The following is a 22290-nucleotide window of genomic DNA, read 5'->3' on the forward strand; positions in this document are numbered from 1 at the left end:
GTGAGTCTGATAATTCTCTAAACAAGCAAAATCCTTACAAATACTTTAATGTATTTCAGTCTGTAAATTGGCCTATTTCAAGCTTCTAAAAATGGAAGCGTTTGGACATTTTTTTACAATCAGTTTGTTTGTGTTAAAGCACTTAGGCCTAGATTTGGAGTTTGGCGGTAGATGGGCTGTTAACGCTCCGCGGGCTTTTTTCTGGCCGCACCATAAAATTAACTCTGGTATCGAGAGTTCAAAAAAAATGCTGCGTTAGGCTCCAAAAAAGGAGCGTAGAGCATTTTTACCGCAAATGCAACTCTCGATACCAGAGTTGCTTACGGACGCGGCCAGCCTCAAAAACGTGCTCGTGCACGATTCTCCCATAGGAAACAATGGGGCTGTTTGAGCTGAAAAAAAACCTAACACCTGCAAAAAAGCAGCGTTCAGCTCCTAACGCAGCCCCATTGTTTCCTATGGGGAAACACTTCCTACGTCTGCACCTAACACTCTAACATGTACCCCGAGTCTAAACACCCCTAACCTTACACTTATTAACCCCTAATCTGCCGCCCCCGCTATCGCTGACACCTGCATTATATTATTAACCCCTAATCTGCCGCTCCGTAAACCGCCGCAATTTACATTATCCCTATGTACCCCTAATCTGCTGCCCCTAACACCGCCGACCCCTATATTATATTTATTAACCCCTAATCTGCCCCCCTCAACGTCGCCGACACCTGCCTACACTTATTAACCCCTAATCTGCCGAGCGGACCGCACCGCTACTATAATAAATGTATTAACCCCTAACCCGCCTCACTAACCCTATCATAAATAGTATTAACCCCTAATCTGCCCTCCCTAACATCGCCGACATCTAACTTCAATTATTAACCCCTAATCTGACGACCGGAGCTCATCGCTACTATAATAAATGGATTAACCCCTAAAGCTAAGTCTAACCCTAACACTAACACCCCCCTAACTTAAATATAATTTTAATCTAACGAAATTAATTAACTCTTATTAAATAAATTATTCCTATTTAAAGCTAAATACTTACCTGTAAAATACATCCTAATATAGCTACAATATAAATTATAATTATATTGTAGCTATTTTAGGATTAATATTTATTTTACAGGCAACTTTGTAATTATTTTAACCAGGTACAATAGCTATTAAATAGTTAAGAACTATTTAATAGTTACCTAGTTAAAATAATAACAAAATTACCTGTAAAATAAATCCTAACCTAAGTTATAATTAAACCTAACACTACCCTATCAATAAATAAATTAAATACAATTGCTACAAATAACTACAATTACATAAACTAACTAAAGTACAAAAAATAAAAAAGAACTAAGTTACAAAAAATAAAAAAATATTTACCAACATTAGAAAAATATTACAACAATTTTAAACTAATTACACCTACTCTAAGCCCCCCTAATAAAATAACAAAGACCCCCAAAATAAAAAATTCCCTACCCTATTCTAAATTAATAAATGTAAAAGCTCTTTTACCTTACCAGCCCTGAACAGGGCCCTTTGCGGGGCATGCCCCAAGAAAATCAGCTCTTTTGCCTGTAAAAAAAAAACCATACAATACCCCCCCCCCCAACATTACAACCCACCACCCACATACCCCTAATCTAACCCAAACCCCCCTTAAATAAACCTAACACTAAGCCCCTGAAGATCTTCCTACCTTGTCTTCACCTCAACAGGTATTACCGATCCGTCCTGGCATCCGGTGCTGAAGAGGTCCAGAAGAGGCTCCAAAGTCTTCCTCCTATCCGGCAAGAAGAGGACATCCGGACCGGCAAACATCTTCTCCAAGCGGCATCTTCGATCTTCTTCCATCCGGTGCGGAGCGGGTCCATCTTGAAGCAGCCGACGCGGATCCATCCTCTTCTTCCGTTGTCTCCCGACGAATGACGGTTCCTTTAAGGGACGTCATCCAAGATGGCGTCCCTCGAATTCCGATTGGCTGATAGGATTCTATCAGCCAATCGGAATTAAGGTAGGAATATTCTATCAGCCAATCGGAATTCGAGGGACGCCATCTTGGATGACGTCCCTTAAAGGAACCGTCATTCGTCGGGAGACAACGGAAGAAGAGGATGGATCCGCGTCGGCTGCTTCAAGATGGACCCGCTCCGCACCGGATGGAAGAAGATCGAAGATGCCGCTTGGAGAAGATGTTTGCCGGTCCGGATGTCCTCTTCTTGCCGGATAGGAGGAAGACTTTGGAGCCTCTTCTGGACCTCTTCAGCACCGGATGCCAGGACGGATCGGTAATACCTGTTGAGGTGAAGACAAGGTAGGAAGATCTTCAGGGGCTTAGTGTTAGGTTTATTTAAGGGGGATTTGGGTTAGATTAGGGGTATGTGGGTGGTGGGTTGTAATGTTGGGGGGGGGGGGGTATTGTATGTTTTTTTTTACAGGCAAAAGAGCTGATTTTCTTGGGGCATGCCCCGCAAAGGGCCCTGTTCAGGGCTGGTAAGGTAAAAGAGCTTTTACATTTATTAATTTAGAATAGGGTAGGGAATTTTTTATTTTGGGGGTCTTTGTTATTTTATTAGGGGGCTTAGAGTAGGTGTAATTAGTTTAAAATTGTTGTAATATTTTTCTAATGTTGGTAAATATTTTTTTATTTTTTGTACTTTAGTTAGTTTATGTAATTGTAGTTATTTGTAGCAATTGTATTTAATTTATTTATTGATAGTGTAGTGTTAGGTTAATTGTAGGTAATTATAGGTAGTTTATTTAATTAATTTATTGATAGGGTAGTGTTAGGTTTAATTATAACTTAGGTTAGGATTTATTTTACAGGTAATTTTGTTATTATTTTAACTAGGTAACTATTAAATAGTTCTTAACTATTTAATAGCTATTGTACCTGGTTAAAATAATTACAAAGTTGCCTGTAAAATAAATATTAATCCTAAAATAGCTACAATATAATTATAATTTATATTGTAGCTATATTAGGATGTATTTTACAGGTAAGTATTTAGCTTTAAATAGGAATAATTTATTTAATAAGAGTTAATTAATTTCGTTAGATTAAAATTATATTTAAGTTAGGGGGGTGTTAGTGTTAGGGTTAGACTTAGCTTTAGGGGTTAATCCATTTATTATAGTAGCGATGAGCTCCGGTCGTCAGATTAGGGGTTAATAATTGAAGGTAGGTGTCGGCGATGTTAGGGAGGGCAGATTAGGGGTTAATACTATTTATGATAGGGTTAGTGAGGCGGATTAGGGGTTAATTACTTTATTATAGTAGCGCTCAGGTCCGCTCGGCAGATTAGGGGTTAATAAGTGTAGGCAGGTGTCGGCAACGTTGAGGGGGGCAGATTAGGGGTTAATAAATATAATATAGGGGTCGGCGGTGTTAGGGCAGCAGATTAGGGGTACATAAGGATAACGTAGGTGGCGGCGCTTTGCGGTCGGCAGATTAGGGGTTAATTATTGTAAGTAGCTGGCGGCGACGTTGTGGGGGGCAGGTTAGGGGTTAATAAATATAATACAGGGGTCGGCGGGGTTAGGGGCAGCAGATTAGGGGTATACATAAGTATAACGTAGTTGGCGGTCGGCAGATTAGGGGTTAAAAATTTTTAATCGAGTGGCGGCGATGTGGGGGGACCTCGGTTTAGGGGTACATAGGTAGTTTATGGGTGTTAGTGTACTTTAGAGCACAGTAGTTAAGAGCTTTATGAACCGGCGTTAGCCCAGAAAGCTCTTAACTCCTGCTATTTTCCTGCGGCTGGAGTTTTGTCGTTAGAGCTCTAACGCTCACTTCAGAAACGACTCTAAATACCAGCGTTAGAAAGATCCCATTGAAAAGATAGGATACGCAATTGACGTAAGGGGATCTGCGGTATGGAAAAGTCGCGGCTGAAAAGTGAGCGTTAGACCCTTTAATCACTGACTCCAAATACCGGCGGTAGCCTAAAACCAGCGTTAGAGGCTCCTAACGCTGGTTTTCACGGCTACCGCCGAACTCTAAATCTAGGCCTTAAAATTTGTATTGGTTAAGGTAAAGGGGTCATTTTTGGCTATGCCGGGGTTTTTCAAACTCTTCCCCAAGACCCAGTGCGATGATACTACATATTATATTATTATTGCAACCCTACTTTTATGTTTGGACTGAAAATTTCTGACGTAATATACAACATATCGACATTAACATATCTGACTAAAAAGCGTGCATACTTTTTCTTTCATGTTATTGGCAAGAATCCATGAGCTAGTGACGTATGGGATATACAATCCTACCAGGAGGGGCAAAGTTTCCCAAACCTCAAAATGCCTATAAATACACCCCTCACCACACCCACAATTCAGTTTTTACAAACTTTGCCTCCTATGGAGGTGGTGAAGTAAGTTTGTGCTTGATTTTCTACGTTGATATGTACTTCTCAGCATTTTGAAGCCCGATTCCTCTCAGAGTACAGTGAATGTGGGGAGTACCTATAGAATTCTATGGTTTTCCTTGCAGGAAATCTTTTTCATAGGTTCTCTGTTATCGGTCGTAGAGATTCATCTCCTACCTCCCTTTTTCAGATCGACGATATACCCTCATATTTCATTACCTCTATTGATAACGGTTTCAGTACTGGTTTGGCTATCTGCTATATGTGGATGGGTGTCTTTCGGTAAGTATGTTTTCATTAATTAAGACGCTCTCTGCTATGGTTTGGCACTTTATGTATTAATATAAAGTTCTAAATATATGTATTGTACTTATATTTGCCATGAGTCAGGTTTATGTATATTTCCTTTTGCAGACTATCAGTTTCATATTTGGGAAAAAACATATTTAGGAAAATATTTTTCTTACCTGGGGTATAGTCTTTTTTCAAATTGACTGCATTTTCATTAAATTTTTTTGGCGCAAACGTACGTCCAGTGATTTGTCATTTACGGCGTCTTAGTTGACGCAGAGTTTCCTTGCACAAGGTTGCGTCTGCAATGACACGTGTGTGTCATTTCCGGATGTTGTTAGCGCCCAAAAATTTCATTTTGCGTTGTACGTCATACTTGTTGCCAAATAATTTCATTATTTAAAACCCCATTCCTATATGCTTCTTGCCTTTTTCAGAGGGCTATGCTGTTTGCATTCTTTTCCCATTCCTGAAACTGCCATATAAGGAAATTGATAATTTTGCTTTATATGTTGTTTTTTCTCCTACATTTGCAAGATGTCTCAATCTGATCCTGTCTCAGAAACCACTGTTGGAACCCTGCTGCCTAATAACAGTTCTACCAAAGCTAAGTGTATCTGTTGTAAATTTGTGGAGATTATATCTCCAGCTGTGGTATGTAATAGTTGTCATTATAAGCTTTTACATGCAGAGAATGTATCCATCAGTAATAGTACAATGCCTGTTCCTTCAACATCTGATGTACATGATATCCCTGTGAATATAAGAGATTTTATTGCTGATGCGATTCAGAAGGCTTTGTCTGCTATCCCGCCTTCTAATAAACGTAAAAAGGTCTTTTAAAACTTCTCATAAAGTTGATGAAATTTCAAATGACCGACAACATACTGAATTATCCTCCTCTGATGAGGATCTATCTGATTCAGAGATCCTACCTCAGATATTGACACTGACAAATCTACTTATTTATTTAAAATGGATCATATTTGTTCCTTGTTAAAAGAAGTGTTGATTGCGTTGGATATTGAAGAAACTAGTCCTCTTGATACTAAAACTAGTAAACGTTTAAATTCTGTTTATAAACCTCCTGTGGTTACTCCAAAGGTTTTTCCAGTTCCTGATGCTATTTCTAATATGATTTCTAAGGAATGGAATAGGCCTGGTACTTATTTTATCTTTTCTTCAAGGTTTAAAAAAAGTGTATCCTTTGCCAGCAGTTAGTTTGGAGTTTTGAGAAAAGATCCCCAAAGTTGATGGGGCTATTTCTACTCTTGCCAAACATACTACTATTCCTATGGAAGATAGTACTTCCTTTAAGGACCCTTAAGATAGAAAACTTGAATCTTATCTAAGGAAAGCTTATTTATATTCTGGCTATCTTCTCAAGCCTGCCATTTCTATGGTTGATGTTGCAGCTGCATCAACTTTTTGGTTGGAAAGTTTAGCGCAACAGGAAATGGATCCTGATCTGTCTAGCATTGTTCGCTTGCTTCAACATGCTGACAAAATGAAGCAGGGTCTTCAGCACTTAAAAAAGTTTAATGACACAGAGTTATAGCGACGTTTCGGGGTCACAGCCCCTTATTCAAGCATGAATAAGGGGCTGTGACCCCGAAACGTCGCTATAACTCTGTGTCATTAAACTTTTATAAGTGCTGAAGACCCTACTTCATTTGTCTACATGTTTCAGGACTGGGCAGCGTCCTGAGGTCGTTCGTGCACTTATACCTGTGAGTGTGCTGTTCCCATTGACTGTTTTACTGCTTCAACATGCTAATCATTTTATCTGTGATGCCATTTTTGATATCATCAAAATTGATGTTAAATCTATGTCTTTAGCTATTTTAGCTAGAAGAGCTTTGTGGCTCAAACATTGGAATGCTGACATGGTATCTAAGTCTAGATTACTATCTCTTTCTTTCCAAGGTAATAATTTATTTGGTTCTCAGTTGGATTTGATTATTTCAACTGTCACTGGGGGGGGGGGGAGGGAGTTTTTTTGCCTCAGGATAAAAGACCTAAGGGTAAATCTAAAGCTTCTTATCGTTTTCATTCCTTTCGACAAAATAAGGAACAGAAACCCAATCCTTCCCCCAAAGAATCTGGTTCCAATTGGAAACCTTCTTCAAGTTGGAGTAAATCCAAGCCATTTAAGAAACCAAAGCCAGCCCACAAGTCTGCATGAAGGTGCGGCCCTCATTCCAGCTCAGCTGGTAGGGGGCAGATTAGGATTCTTCCAAAGTATTTAGGCAGATTCTGTCCAAAATCAATGGATTCAGAGTATTGTCTCTCAAGGGTACCGAATAGGATTCAGAGTAAGACCTCCTGTAAGAAGATTTTTTCTCTCACGCATCTCAGCAAATCCAGTAAAGGCTCAGGCTTTTCTGAAGTGTGTTTCAGACCTGGAGTTTTCAGGGGTAATCATACCACTTCCGTTTCAGGAACAGAGTCTGGGGTTTTATTCAAATCTATTCATTGTCCCAAAGAGAGAAAATTCATTCAGGCCAGTTCTTGATCTGAAAATTTTGAATCGTTTAGTAAGAGTGCCAACTTTCAAAATGGTGACTATAAGGACTATTCTGCCTTTTGTTCAGCAAGGGTATTATATGTCTACGATAGACTTACAGGATGCATATCTTCATATTCCGATTCATCCAGACAACTATCAGTTTCTTTTCTAGATAAGCATTACCAATTTGTCGCTCTTCCATTTGGCCTAGCGACAGCTCCAAGAATAATCTTCAAAGGTTCTCGGTGCCCTACTCTCTGTAATCAGAGAACGGGGTATTGCTGTGTTTCCTTATTTGGATGATATCTTGGTACTAGCTCAGTCTTTACATTCTGCAGAATCTCACACAAATCAACTAGTGTTGTTTCTTCAAAGACCTGGTTGGAGGATCAATTTACCAAAAAGTTCCTTGATTCCTCAGACAAGGGTCACCTTTTTAGGTTTCCAGATAGATTCAGTGTCCATGACTCTGTCTCTAACAGACAAGAGACTATTAAAATTGGTTTCATCTTGTCTGAACCTTCAGTCTAAATCATTCCCTTCAGTATCTATGTGCATGGAAGTTTTAGGTCTTATGACTGCAGCATCAGACGCAATCCCCTTTGCTTGTTTTCATATGAGACCTCTCCAGCTTTGTATGCTGAATCAATGGTGCAGGGATTATACAAAGATATCACAATTAATATCCTTAAATCCCAATGTTCGACTCTCTCTGACTTGGTGGTTAGATCACCATCGTATAGTTCAAGGGGCCTCTTGTGTTCGTCCAACCTGGACTGTGATCACAACAGGTGCAAGTCTTTCAGGTTGGGGAGCTGTCTGGGGATCTCTGACAGCACAAGGGGTTTGGAAATCTTAAGAGGTGAGGTTACCAATCAATATTTTAGAACTCTGTGCTATCTTCAGGTGTGGACTCTGTTGAAGAGAGAACCGTTCATTTGTTTTCAGACAGACAATATCACAACTGTGGCATATGTCAATCATCAGGGTGGGACTCACAGTCCTCAAGCCATGAAAGAAGTATCTTGGTTACTTGCTTGGGCGGAATCCAGCTCCTGTCTAATTTCTGCGGTTCATATCCCAGGTATAGACAATTGGGAAGCGGATTATCTCAGCCGTCAGACTTTACATCCGGGGGAGTGGTCGCTCCATCCAGATGATTTTTCAGATGTGGGGTCTTCCAGAAATAGATCTGATGGTTTCCCATCTAAACAAGGAACTTCCCAGGTACCGGTCCAGGGATCCTCATGCGGAAGCAGTGGATGCGTTAGCAGTTCCTTAGTGTTACCAACCTGCTTATGTCTTCCCGCCTCTAGTTCTTCTTCCAAAAGTGATTTCCAAAATTATCATGGAACAATTGTTTGTGTTGCTGGTAGCTCCAGCATGGCCTCACAGGTTTTGGAATGCGGATCTTGTTCGGATGTCCAGCTGCCATCCTTGGCCATTTCCATTAAGGCTAGACGTTCTGTCTCAAGGTCCGTTTTTCCATCAGGATCTCAAATCATTAAATTTGAAAGTATGAAAATTGAACGCCTAGTGCTTAGTCATAGAGGTTTCTCTGACTCAGTGATTAATACTATGTTACAGGCTTGTAAATCTGTTTCTAGGAAGATTTATTATTAAGTTTGGAAGACTTATATTTCATGGTGTTCTCATAAATTCTCCTGGCATTCTTTTAGAATTCCTAGAATTTTACAGTTTCTACAGGATGGTTTGGATAAAGGTTTATCGGCAAGTTCCTTAAAGGGACAAATCTCTGCTCTGTTTTATTTCACAGAAAGATTGCTAAACTTCCTGATATTCACTGTTTTGTACAGGCTTTGGTCCGTATCGAGCCTGTCATTAAATCCATCTCTCCTCCTTGGAGTCTTAATTTGGTTTTGAAGGCTTTACAGGCTCCTCCTTTTGAGCCTATGCATTCTTTGGACATTAAACTACTTTCTTGGAAAGTGTTGTTCCTTTTGGCCATCTCTTCTGCTAGAACAGTTTCTGAATTATCTGCTCTCTTTCTTGTGAATCTCCTTTTCTGATTTTCCATCAGGATAAGGTAGTTTTGCGGACGTCATTTAAATTCTTACCTAAGGTTGTGAATTCTAACAACATTAATAGAGAAATTGCCGTGCCTTCTTTGTGTCCTAATCCTAAGAATTCTTTGGAGAAATCCTTGCATTCTTTGGATGTGGTAAGAGCATTGAAATATTATGTTGAAGCTACTAAATATTTTAGGAAGACTTCTAGTCTATTATCTTTTCTGGTTCTAGGAAAGGTCAGAAGTCTTCTGCCATTTCCTTGGCATCTTGGTAAAAACTTTTGATTCATCAGGTTTATTTGGAGTCGGGTCAGGCCCCACCTCAGAGAATTACAGCTCATTCTACTAGATCAGTCTCCACTTTGTGGGCTTTTAAGAATGAAGCTTCAGTTGATCAGATTTGCAAAGCAGCAACTTGGTCTTCTTTGCATACATTAACTAAATTCTACCGTTTTGATGCATTTGCTTCTTCGGAAGCAGTTTTTGGAAGAAAAGTTCTTCAGGCAGCTGTTTCAGTTTGATTCCTCTGCTTATGTTTAAGTTTTTTCTTTTCAACTATGAGAAAAAAACCTTATATTTTTTTGGTTGTGGATTAATTTTTTCAGCGGAAAATGGTTGTTATTTGTATCCCTCGCTCTCTAGTGACTCTTCTGTGGAGTTCCACATCTTGGGTATTACTATCCCATATGTCACTAGCTCATTGGCTCTTTCCAATTACATGAAAGAAAACATAATTTATGTAAAAACTTACCTGATAAATTAATTTCTTTCATATTGGCAAGAGTCCATGAGACCCACCATTTTTATGGTGGTTATGATTTTTTGTATAAAGCACAATTATATTTCCAGTTCCTTCTTTGATGCTTTTTACTCCTTTTTTTCACCCCACTACTTGGCTATTCGTTAAACTGAATCATGGGTGTGGTGAGGGGCGTATTTATAGACATTTTGAGGTTAGGGAAACTTTGCCCCTCCTGGTAGGATTGTATCCCATACGTCACTAGCTCATGGACTCTTGCCAATATGAAAGAAATTAATTTATCAGGTAAGTTCTTACATAAATTATGTTATTCCTGATTGTAGTTAAACTTGAAAATGTTGTAAAAGGTAATAACACAGACAACACTCCCTATACAACACAAAACACTCTCATAAATCTTACTGCGACTCAGTAAACATGATGTTGCGACCCAGTAATGGATCGTCATCCGTGGTTTGTCTACTCTGATTACCTGGGAAAGAATTTCCACATCATCTACATTATCAAATACTTTGTAGTCATGTGGTTCAATTTATTCATCAAAAGTGTCTCAGTTCAACTACCTGAAAGGAGGGAACTTTTATATAAAATGAGATGACTATGGCCACACTGAAGACATTTATACCACATGACCATTGCTCTCTTTCAAGTAGGATGTATATGAAAATTGGACATCACAGGTTCTGGTGATTCTTCCAAAGACAAAAACATGTTTATATTAATGACTACATAGCAAATAATTTAAAAGGATTTCATAAAACCATTTTTATTGAGGGAGCTTCATTAACCCTTTTGCTGCTAAGCCTTGTTTCACCCCAGTGCTGAGCCAATTTTGAGCTTTTTCTTTCTATTTACATTTCAACCCTATTGTAGTCAAATTTTAGTGAGTGACCCACTCAAATTATATATTGGTTTTTTTTCAACAGACCATACAGATTCACAATATATTATTTAAAAAAAAATTTTTGGGTAGATTTTAGTAAATATATTGAAAATGGCCCACTGACCACTGCTGTGATCACACCGTGATCACCTTAGTAAATTGTCATCAAGGGTAGCCAGATGTGAAATAGGGGCCTATAATATAGATTAGAGTGCAGTACAGAAACAAAAACACTTTTTTTCTTGCAAGGTGTTCACCATTACCACAACTGATTATACAAACAAAGGGACTTGTCTACTGAATTTTTTTTATTAGGGGTCTCTAGACATACAAAATTTTTTTTTTTTTTTTTTAATATAACTTATAATGTACTATTACCATTCAAATCCCTGTGCGTTTCTTTTACTTTATTTTCCAAGACCTGATTTGTAGTATTGCTCAAAGACTATCACCCTTTGAAAGAGCGAGTGATTTTCTTTCAAAATGAGGGGTCTTGGAGCTTTGTAGCTGCCGTCAGAGCTGAGATCGAAGGTTTAGAAAAACCTCCTCCATTCAGCTACCTTGTAGCTATTGGTGAATCCTGGCTCAGCCCCTTTGTGACGTCACCACGTGCGTACGGGATGTCGACCGGCACTCTCATAAAGCCTGGGAGTGCCACCCACGTTTCCTTGGCCTGTATTGTGGGGGACCGCTGAAAACTGTGTTTGATCTGTAATCCCCTTGCATGACGAAAAGGACTTGTAATGCCCATACAGGTTGTAATGCGCATTTACTGCTACGTGTTTACATGATACCAGAGGCAGATGATGGCTTTTAAACCTTCTGAATAGATGTACATGTTACTGTAAATATTCCTGAAAGTGGAGCGTATCTAACTTGGTAAATGCTTCTTAAGATAAGGGCAGAAAAAAATAATTTACTGTATTAACGAAAGATATTCAGTCTTTTTACCTCCTCTTTAAGCTTAGGTGAAAATCCACGTTGCTCTGCGGAGTCAGAATCCCATTTACGGCATATGGCTAGGAAGTAAAATATAGCTTATTAGAAATGATATACAGTATTTCATCAGTTAAAGGGACACTGTACCCAATTTTTTTCTTTTGTAATTCAGAAAGAGCATGCAATTTTAAGCAACTTTCTAATTTACTCCTATTATCAATTTTTCTTCGTTCTCTTGCTATCATTATTTGAAAAAGAAGGCATCTAAGCTTTTTTTGGTTTCAGGACAGCACTTTTTTATTGGTGGATGAATTTATCCACCAATCAGCAAGGGCAACCCAGGTTGTTCACCAAAAATGGGCCGGCATCTAAACTTACATTCTTGCATTTCAAATAAAGATACTAAGAGAATGAAGAAAATTTGATAAGAGGAGTAAATTAGAAAGTTGCTTAAAATGTCATGCTCTATCTGAATCACAAAAGAAAATTTTTGGGTACAGTGTCCCTTTAATCAGGAGTTAAATAATGTTAGCACATGCTTACATATTTAGTTCTATAAAAGCTTTTCAGTCATTTTAAGTTCTGAAATTTATAATTTTGTGAAATTATTAAAATGAGGTCTGAAAACAAAGAAGAAAAATTGCATTCGTTTGTCTTTATCACATTTCTAGATTTAAAGTAATAATATTTCTTTTATCTCTAATACAATTCACTAAGACACAGGAAGTCAAACTTACCCCGTAAGTGAGGAGCACACCACCAGATTGCAAGAGGTTTCCTGCCCCTTTAAAAAGACCCTGTAGGGTATAAAATGAGACAGCATAAAGGGACAAAAAAACACAAACATTTTCCAATGTACTTTTATTATCAAATTTTCATTCTCTTTGTTGAAAAGCAGGAAGCTAAGCTCAGGAGTGTGCATGTGTCTGCAGTACTATATGACAGCAGCTTTGCAACAATGTTATACATTAACAAGAGCACTAGATGACAGCACTATTTCCGGTCATGCAGTACTAATGTTATACATTAGCAAGAGCACTAGATGGCAGCACTATTACCTGTCATGCAGTACTAATGTTATACATTAGCAAGAGCACTAGATGGCAGCACTATTTCCTGTCATGCAGTACTAATGTTATACATTAGCAAGAGCACTAGATGACAGCACTATTTCCGGTCATGCAGTACTAATGTTATACATTAGCAAGAGCACTAGATGGCAGCACTATTTCCTGTCATGCAGTACTAATGTTATACATTAGCAAGAGAACTAGGTGGCAGCACTATTTCCTGTCATGCAGTACTAATGCTATACATTAGCAAGAACACTAGATGGCAGCACTATTTCCTGTCATGCAGTACTAATGCTATACATTAGCAAGAGCACTAGATGGCAGCACTATTTCCTGTCATGCAGTACTAATGCTATACATTAGCAAGAGCACTAGATGGCAGCACTAATGTTATACATTAGCAAGAGCACTAGATGGCAGCACTATTTGCTGTCATGTAGTACTAATGTTATACATTAACAAGAGCACTAGATGGCAGCACTATTTGCTGTCATGCAGTACTAATGTTATACATTAGCAAGAGCACTAGATGGCAGCACTATTTCCTGTCATGCAGTACTAATGTTATACATTAGCAAGAGCACTAGATGGCAGCACTATTTCCTGTCATGCAGTACTAATGTTATACATTAGCAAGAGCACTAGATGGCAGCACTATTTGCTGTCATGCAGTACTAATGTTATACATTAGCAAGAGCACTAGATGGCAGCACTATTTCCTGTCATGTAGTACTAATGTTATACATTAACAAGAGCACTAGATGGCAGCACTATTTCCTGTCATGCAGTACTAATGTTATACATTAGCAAGAGCACTAGATGGCAGCACTAATGTTATACATTAGCAAGAGCACTAGATGGCAGCACTATTTCCTGTTACGTAGTGTTCAAGATGTGAACACTACCTATCTAGATATCCCTTCAACAAAGAATAACATAAGAATGTAGCAAATTTGATAATAGAAGTAAATTAAAAACTTTTTTAAAATTGTATTCTCTATCTGAATGATGAAAGAAAAAAAAATTGTGTTCCATGTCCCTTTAAAACAAAACAATACTAGAGGTAGTATCAGGCGATAAAGAAAGGGAACGTCCGGGTTGCAAGCAGACCATTTATCCAGGCTTGCGTGTATGTCGGAGTAAATATTCTAAGGGGAAAAAAGCATAAAAAAAAGAAACAAACATAAAATGATAGCGGTACTATAACCAGGCAGATTTTTTAATAAATTATCATACAGTAACATTAATTGTAGATTTGGTTTATAGCTTGCTTCTGCCAAAATCCAGACAGCCACCTGGAGTTTAATAAAAAGTATTTATAGAACACCATACCACGGCTTCACAGAAATTAAAGGGATTCTGAACTCAAATTCTTTCTTTCACGATTCAGATAGAGCTGGCAATTTAAGCAACTTTCAAATGTACTCCTATTATCAAAATTTTTTGTTCTCTCTGTATTATTATTTGAAAACAACAGTAATGTAAGCTTAGGAGCCGGCCCCTTTTTTTATTCAGAACCTGGGTTAAGCTTGCTTATTGGTGGCTAAATGTAGCCACCAATCAGCAAGCACTACCGAGGGTGCTGGACCAAAAATGCTTTTATTCCTGCTTTTCGAATAAAGATAGCAAGAGAACAAAGAAAATTTGATAATAGGAGTAAATTATAAAGTTGCTTAAAACTGCTTGCTCTATCCGAATCATGAAAGAAAAAAAGTGGGTTTAGTGTCCCTTTAAGCTTTTAGATTGTGCTGACCTTGCATGATATGAATTCAAGCCTGTGTAACATGCTAATGCATGGATTTTATTTTGTGTAGTGTGGTCTAGAAGATATCCTTCCCTGTATTAACAAGGGATGACAATTAGGTCTGTGCTATAAGATACACAATTTGCTGTTACTGTTTGCTCCAGAGACCACAAAGGGTTTTCAACTTCTATTAAAATTTTGCTGCCAGCAACGTGTGAAGAAATTCAGGGATACATCTCAGCGTCAAACCAGAATGTGGCGCTCCCAAAATTCCAGGTCATATTAGGAATGATATAGAAGGAATCATAATAAGCAACCAATACTATTTGTCTTTGTTGAAACGCGCATCAGGCATCCCTGGTCAAGATCGCCTTTTTTATATATAACATGATGGCTCAATATGAATATTAGACTTTACTTATATATGTTAAGTTCATCACTGCATAGTATAGGTTTATTTAGCAGTGAATGCTGCTTCGGAGGCCCATCTTTCTTGGCTCGCCTGAATCGCAAGTTAAGAAGTAGCGGTTATAAGACCGCTGCTCCTTAACCTGTCCGTCACCTTTTAGGAGACAGGTTGAAATAATCCCGATCCGGATGATTGACATCCCATTCTAGCGGCCGATTGGCTTCCAGTGAGCAGGGGGTTGAATTGCACAAGCATTTCACTAGAAATGCTTGTGCAATGATAAATGCAGACAGAGTATGCGGTCTACATTTAGCAATGTCGATATAGTGAATCATGTCCGTTCGACATACGATAAATCAACCCCATAGCGTTAAGCCCCACTGAATATCCCAGATTATTAGGAAGCCTTTTAATAAAAGAGTAATTATATACCCATTAATATACTTACACACAGTGAAATATTATTCAAGATAGTGTTAATTAGAAGAGATTTCTAGTAACAACAATACATGGGACTGGGATATGAAGGATTCTTTCATACCACTTGTTTCAATCAATTTTTTTTAATGTTTCAATAGATAGAATTATTGGTAGTAAATGTTAAGTTTTATTTCCTTATCTCTCTGGGATTAGTTTAGTTTTGCTGGAATAAGGAGTACGATTAAATTATATTAGGCAAGTGCCAATAATGACTTCTTTTTTTGTAAGAGAAAAAAAAGTAGGCGCTTCATAGGGTGAGTAAGTTCGAACAAGGTTAAAACTTCAAATGTTTTAGCAGGCACCACCAGTGGGGCGTAAGGCGTGAGCTGGGGCACACCACTGGTGGTGCCTGCTAAAACGGGAGTTGCCACTTGTCTTTGTTTGAAGTTTTAACCCTGTTCGAACTTACTCACCCTATAAAGCGCCTCCTTTTTTTCTCTTACATGTCGTTCTAGCATTGTTTGGGACTCAGGATCCCTGAATTGGAGTGTTGAATCGCCGGGTGCTCTTCCAACTTGGATACTACTCTCGAACCTTCAATGTGCTGACAGCAAAACTTTAAAAAGAGCAAGACTCTAGTTTTGTTCTCCCCTTTAATGTATTTCCAATTATCCATTTTACCTGCTGGGGTTAATTACATGGTTTACAAATAGCTCCTTTATCTTTATTTTGTCATTTCAAATAGCTGTTTTTACATGTTGAAACCACACCTATATTGAAAATATAAATACTACTGTATTCTCTATAGAAAAGCTATGCAAAAAGAAAGAAGTGGGGGGGGGGCAAGGAGACCTTCATGTAAATATTTATGTAGATATCGAAGGATATATGTCTGCTCTTTCTGCATGCTCAGCCTATTTAAAGTGAATGTTCTTGAGACCAATGGGTTTTATATACCAATTTGTCCAAAACCAATAACTAAAATATAACAATCACAGAGAATTTATCCAAAGAAATGAATGTACAATACTAAGCCAGATTCTCTAATGTGTCCTTTGTCTCTCTCTCTCTCCAAGGTCAGTCATCTTTCAGGAGGAGGAGGAGAGATGCTATTGATGACTAGTCACTGGTTTTTCCCTTTATGCCCAATTCACTACAGTGTGGCCTAATTTATGCCATTCAAAGACTATATGGGAGTATGATTTGATTAGGCCCAAAGCCTTGTCTAAAATTACAAAGGTGTATGGGGGAGGATTTTTTTTACATGAAATAGGCCTGGTGTTTTGAACAGTTTTCTTTAAAAGTGGCTATGTGAATATTTTAGGGATAAAATCTCTAAGATATGTCACTACAACACACACATTAGATTTAAAAAAAAATGTTGCTTTCATACAAATGAAGAGGGGAGTACCAATAGGAGAATAGTTAAGGGTAGTAGGAATGTAGAGGCAGATAGATGTAGACTGGGGGTTGGGGTAAGTGTTTTATACAGGTGTAGAGCAGGAGATGAAAGTCATGTAAAATAGAGAACCTGGGTACAGCTGGGATCGGAGATATGGATCATATTGATACAGACAATGAGCTGGAATGAGTGAGCCTTCATTCCCCAGGTCTCCCAGTTAGTAGAGACATCCAATGTCTGAGGCTGCTGCACATTTTTGAGTGACAAATGTGAGATATGCGCAGAAATACTGCAAGAAAAAAGAAAAAAAAAAAACAATAGCAGCAAACAATAGTAAGAAACAATTCAATATTAAGAAAGGTTTGTAAGGCATAAATATGAATATAAAATAACCCTGACTAATTATGGGTTAATGTTTTTGGGACCCAGGTAGTTTGAACCTTGTGAGATCGTACCATGTCTTAAAACTATAAAACTGGAGATCACATTCGCTAATGTGCGATCTCAATATTATAAGTAAAACACGATTGCGCAGTCGCAATATTCCGAAATATGAATATTACAAACGCAAAATCACAATTTTGTGAAATATGAAAACGTGAAATTGTGATAGCAATATTGTGAAATATGAATATTACAAACGCAAAATCACAATCTTGTGAAATACGAAAATGTGAAATAGTGATTGTAATATTCATATTGCACAATATTGAGATTTTGATTTCACGTTTGTAATATTCATATTGCACAATATTGCTAACGTGAAATCAAAATCTCAATATTGTGCAATATGAATATTGTGATCGCGAATTCATTTTCTCAGTATAATATAAATATTGAGAAGGCGCAATAAATAAGTGAAAATACACACCTAAGAGCACAATAGAATATTAGTATATTCATATTTACAGTTTACATACATATTATAACACTATACAATACATATAGAATAAACAATGTATACACATATATCATATACCAACAATCCCATAACTCCTATAGGTGTATAATGGTTATGTTTAACTAGTGTATTGTACAAACAGGGGTTTAGTTTCTGTTGACACATGTAAATTGTATCGTCATACACTAAGTGACGGAATCATTTACATTACACATTAAATATAGGTGGTAATGCTGATTTGAATATATCAAAGAAGCATTGTCACCCCCTTAAAAATAAGGTAAATTGCTGCTCCGGCAATGTTGCCTTTAAACAGTACTGTCAGCCCTTTGGAATATTTGACCATCTCTTTTGACATCGCAGCAGAGGAGGAGTGAATGAAAGGTATGAGTCAAGTGTAGCACCAAGGCATTGGGCAAGAGCAGTTGGGGTAATGATTTTATTATTGACAGTTACAGAAAGTTGGGGGTTCAAGATTTCGAAAGAAGCTGGGGGGGTGGAATAAGCGTCTCAGTTTTAGAATAATTTAGCTTAAAGGGACATTGAACCCAATTTTTTTCTTTTGTGATTCAGATAGAGCATGACATTTTAAGCAACTTTCTAATTTACTCATATCAAATTTTCTTCATTCTCTTGGTATCTTTATTTGAAATGCAAGAATGTAAGTTTAGATGCCGGCCCATTTTTGGTGAACAACATGGGTTGTTCTTGCTGATTGGTGGATAAATTCACCCACCAATAAACAAGTGCTTTCCATGGTTCTGAACCAAAAAAATAGCTTAGATGCATTCTTTTTCAAATAAAGAAAGCAAGAGAACGAAGAAAAATTGATAATAGGAGTAAATTAGAAATTTGCTTAAAATTGCATGCTCTATCTGAATCACAAAAGAAAAAAAATTGGGTTCAGTGTCCCTTTAAAGTGATGTTAAACGCTCCCCTTTTAAAAAAAAATTGAATCCGGAAAGTTAGTGATATTTTATATGGAGTTTCATGTATCAGTTGTAACAAAGGTGCGCTACAACTTATAGTAATAGGGGGTGGTGTTGGACAAAGAAAAGTATTGCAAGTGGAGAAGAGTAGAGTAATCCTGTTTAGAGAGGTTAAGAACAGAATGTCACATGACCCATATTTCACACTTATGGAAGGATTCTGTACAACTGCACCATACCCCAGTTTTTAATTTTGCTTAAAAACTTCATAAAAGATTGTATTTTTGCATATAAAAGATTCTGTTTTCTTGTGAAAACTAAATAATAAACAAAAAATCTAACTCTATCTTGAAATCCAAAATATATTCTTCTAATATAAATAATAAGTAAATATATATGTGTTCAATAACGGTTTAAAATGTAGGAGCCAGGAAGAATATTTAGGAGGCAGACAGTGATATTTGTATATAAATATATAAAGAATAGCCCAAAACGTTAGGAGCCAGGGGTGAAATTCTAGGAGCCAGTGGCTCCCTGGCACCTGGATTTGTCGAGCCCTGGTAGAATATATTTAAAATGGTAGATTATATGCCCACACTATTCTGACAGACGTGATGTCCATTCTGATGTATGGTGTTGGTATACAGATAGATACAGTTTGTCACTCACACTGTCCCACATCCCTACTGGATCTTGCTGCTGGGCAAAATTGTAATCCTGTGGCGAGCTTCAGTAGTGATGTGAGGGGCAGACTCCGCAAGTTCGGGTAGAGGCAGCATTATAGTGACAGCCTGAGTGAGTTCTTTCCACCCCACTCCATGTGCTTGCAAGAAGGGCACTGGCCCGAGCCCAGCACTTTGCCTGCAGTGACTGCCTTAGAATTTGTATGGGAGGACCTGAAAGGACCATGAGGGGTACCACACCACCTGGGCTGCAGCTGCTAGGACTGACCTGCCAGTATGAATTCGGGCACTTGTGCGCACACCAGGCATTCCTTTGCCTAAGGGAATTTGTGGCTTTTGGATTCAGTAGCGTTGCATAAGTAACGGAACTTGAAAAAAAAAAGAAGAAGAGGATACTCCATAAATCAGTACCTCCAGATCCCCTGGCTCAGTATGAGGACTGTGGGCCAGGGCTGTCTGTGGACTGGATGCTTTAGAATTGCAGGGCCCACTAAGAAAAATAAAAAAAAATGTACGCTACATATATTTAAAAGGGTTTTATTTGGTGCGATTCTTGTTTTGTTCACCAATAGCAATGTGCCTGATATTACTGCTGGCACCACTACACTGACCTCACTCTGTGCATGTGTGTATTTGTGTGCATGTATGTGCATTTATGTTAATGTTTATTAGTGTACGTGCGTGTGTATGTTTGTGTGCAGGTGTATTAGTGTACGTGCGTGTGTATGTTTGTGTGCAGGTGTATTAGTGTACGTGCGTGTGTATGTTTGTGTGCAGGTGTATTAGTGTACGTGCGTGTGTATGTTTGTGTGCAGGTGTATTAGTGTACGTGCGTGTGTATGTTTGTGTGCAGGTGTATTAGTGTACGTGCGTGTGTATGTTTGTGTGCAGGTGTATTAGTGTACGTGCGTGTGTATGTTTGTGTGCAGGTGTATTAGTGTACGTGCGTGTGTATGTTTGTGTGCAGGTGTATTAGTGTACGTGCGTGTGTATGTTTGTGTGCAGGTGTATTAGTGTACGTGCATGTGTATGTTTGTGTGCATGTGTATTAGTGTACGTGCATGTGTATGTTTGTGTGCATGTGTATTAGTGTACGTGCGTGTATATGTTTGTGTGCATGTGTATTAGTGTACGTGCGTGTATATGTTTGTGTGCATGTGTATTAGTGTACGTGCGTGTGTATGTTTGTGTGCAGGTGTATTAGTGTACGTGCGTGTGTATGTTTGTGTGCAGGTGTATTAGTGTACGTGCGTGTGTATGTTTGTGTGCAGGTGTATTAGTGTACATGCGTGTATGTTTGTGTGCAGGTGTATTAGTGTACGTGCGTGTATGTTTTTGTGCAGGTGTGTGTAAGGTAATTTGAAAATGCCTTTTATATTCCGTGATATAATGCGATGTGGTGCCCCCTGATTTGTATGTGTAGGGTCAGTAAAGTGGTGCCCACTTGTTACATGTATAAAATATGTATGTAGGAGTTGGTTAAAAAAATTATAATTTGGAAATTTTGAATGTTATAGTTTACCTAAGATGAAAAGCAATAGTAAAAGACTATTGCTAATGTGGGGTGTGCCACAAAGTATCCCGCTTACAACACGCCAAACAGCACAGAGACAAGCCTCAAACCTTCTGGCACAAAGTCATTTGGAATGATGAGACCAAAATTGAGCTTTTTGGCCACAACCATAAACGCTACATTTGGAGAGGAGTCAACGAGGCCTATGATAAAAGGTACACCGTTCCTACTGTGAAACACGGAGGTGGATCGCTTATGTTTTGGGGATGTGTGAGCTACAAAGGCACAAGAAATTTGGTCAGAATTGATGGCAAGATGAATGCAGTATGTTATCAAACAGAACGCCTCATTTTCCACTTCTTGATAAGAGTTTTAACACTGCTGATTTGCATTCTCAATTCCTTGCATATCTTTTTATATCCCTTTCCTGTTTTATACAGTTCAACTACTTTTTTCCCACAGATCCTTTGACAATTCTTTTTCTTTCCCCATGACTCAGAATCCAGAAACGTCAGTGCAGCACTGGATTAACCCCTTAATGTCAACTGACGTACCAGGTACGTCATGCATTAACAAGTAGTTAATGACAATGGACGTACCTGGTACGTCAGTTGTCTAAGAGAGTGCTGGAAGCGATCGCAATCGCTTCCAGCAGCTCTCAGGGTATTGCAGTGATGCCTCCATATGGAGGCATCCTGCAATACCTTTTTAGAAGACTCCGATGCAGAGAGGGCCACTCTGTGGCCCTCTCTGCACCGGTAGCGATGGTGCCGGTTCGTTGGTGGGTGGGAGCGCAACAGGGAGGCGGGTGGGCGGCCCATCGCTACCCGGCATCCGGTTCCTAGAAGTGCAATGTGCACGCCGGGTGCTGGGAGCGTGCGGGGGGCGCGCGTGCGCGCGCATTAGCTGGCCACTGACACCAATGAGGAGGGAAGAGGGGGGGGGAAAGATTTTTTTTTTAAATAATATAAAAGGATCTGGGAGGGGGAGGGGGGTAGGGGTATTGTGGGGGGCTGCTACACTACAGAAAACCCCCAAAAAAAGCAAAAGAGCAAAAAATAAATACTTTTGTTTTTGGGCAAATTGGGTACTGGCAGACAGCTGCCAGTACCCAAGATGGCCGCAATTAGATAGGGGAGAGGGTTAGAGAGCTGGGGGGGGGGGGTCATGGAGGTTGGGGCTAAGGCAGGAGTCCATCACAGCTAAAATATTTTATTTTTTTTATAAAAAATAAAAATAAAAAAATAAAAATAAAAACTCCTTTTATTTAGTACTGGCAGACTTTCTGCCAGTACTTAAGATGGCGGGGACATTTGTGGGGTGGGGGAGGGAAGAGAGCTGTTTGGGAGGGATCAGGGGGTGGGATGTGTCAGGTGGGAGGCTGATCTCTACCCTAAAGCTAAAATTAACCCTGCAAGCTCCCTACAACCTA

The 22290-nt window shown here is 38.7% G+C and overlaps 1 protein-coding gene across 1 annotated transcript in view; it reads right to left on the minus strand.

Annotated features, from left to right (window-relative positions):
- The window catches only part of METTL26 (methyltransferase like 26), a 44394-nt gene that overhangs the window by 15482 nt on the left and 6622 nt on the right, over positions 1–22290 (minus strand). The window contains exons 2-4 of the mRNA XM_053694145.1: positions 16962–17121; positions 12522–12581; positions 11797–11864 (exon numbers count right to left, since the gene is read on the minus strand). Coding sequence (XP_053550120.1) covers positions 11797–11864; positions 12522–12581; positions 16962–17121 — 288 coding nt within the window. The remainder of the gene's footprint in view (positions 1–11796; positions 11865–12521; positions 12582–16961; positions 17122–22290) is intronic.

This window comes from Bombina bombina, chromosome 11 (assembly GCF_027579735.1).
Source record: "Bombina bombina isolate aBomBom1 chromosome 11, aBomBom1.pri, whole genome shotgun sequence".
NCBI lineage: Eukaryota > Metazoa > Chordata > Amphibia > Anura > Bombinatoridae > Bombina > Bombina bombina.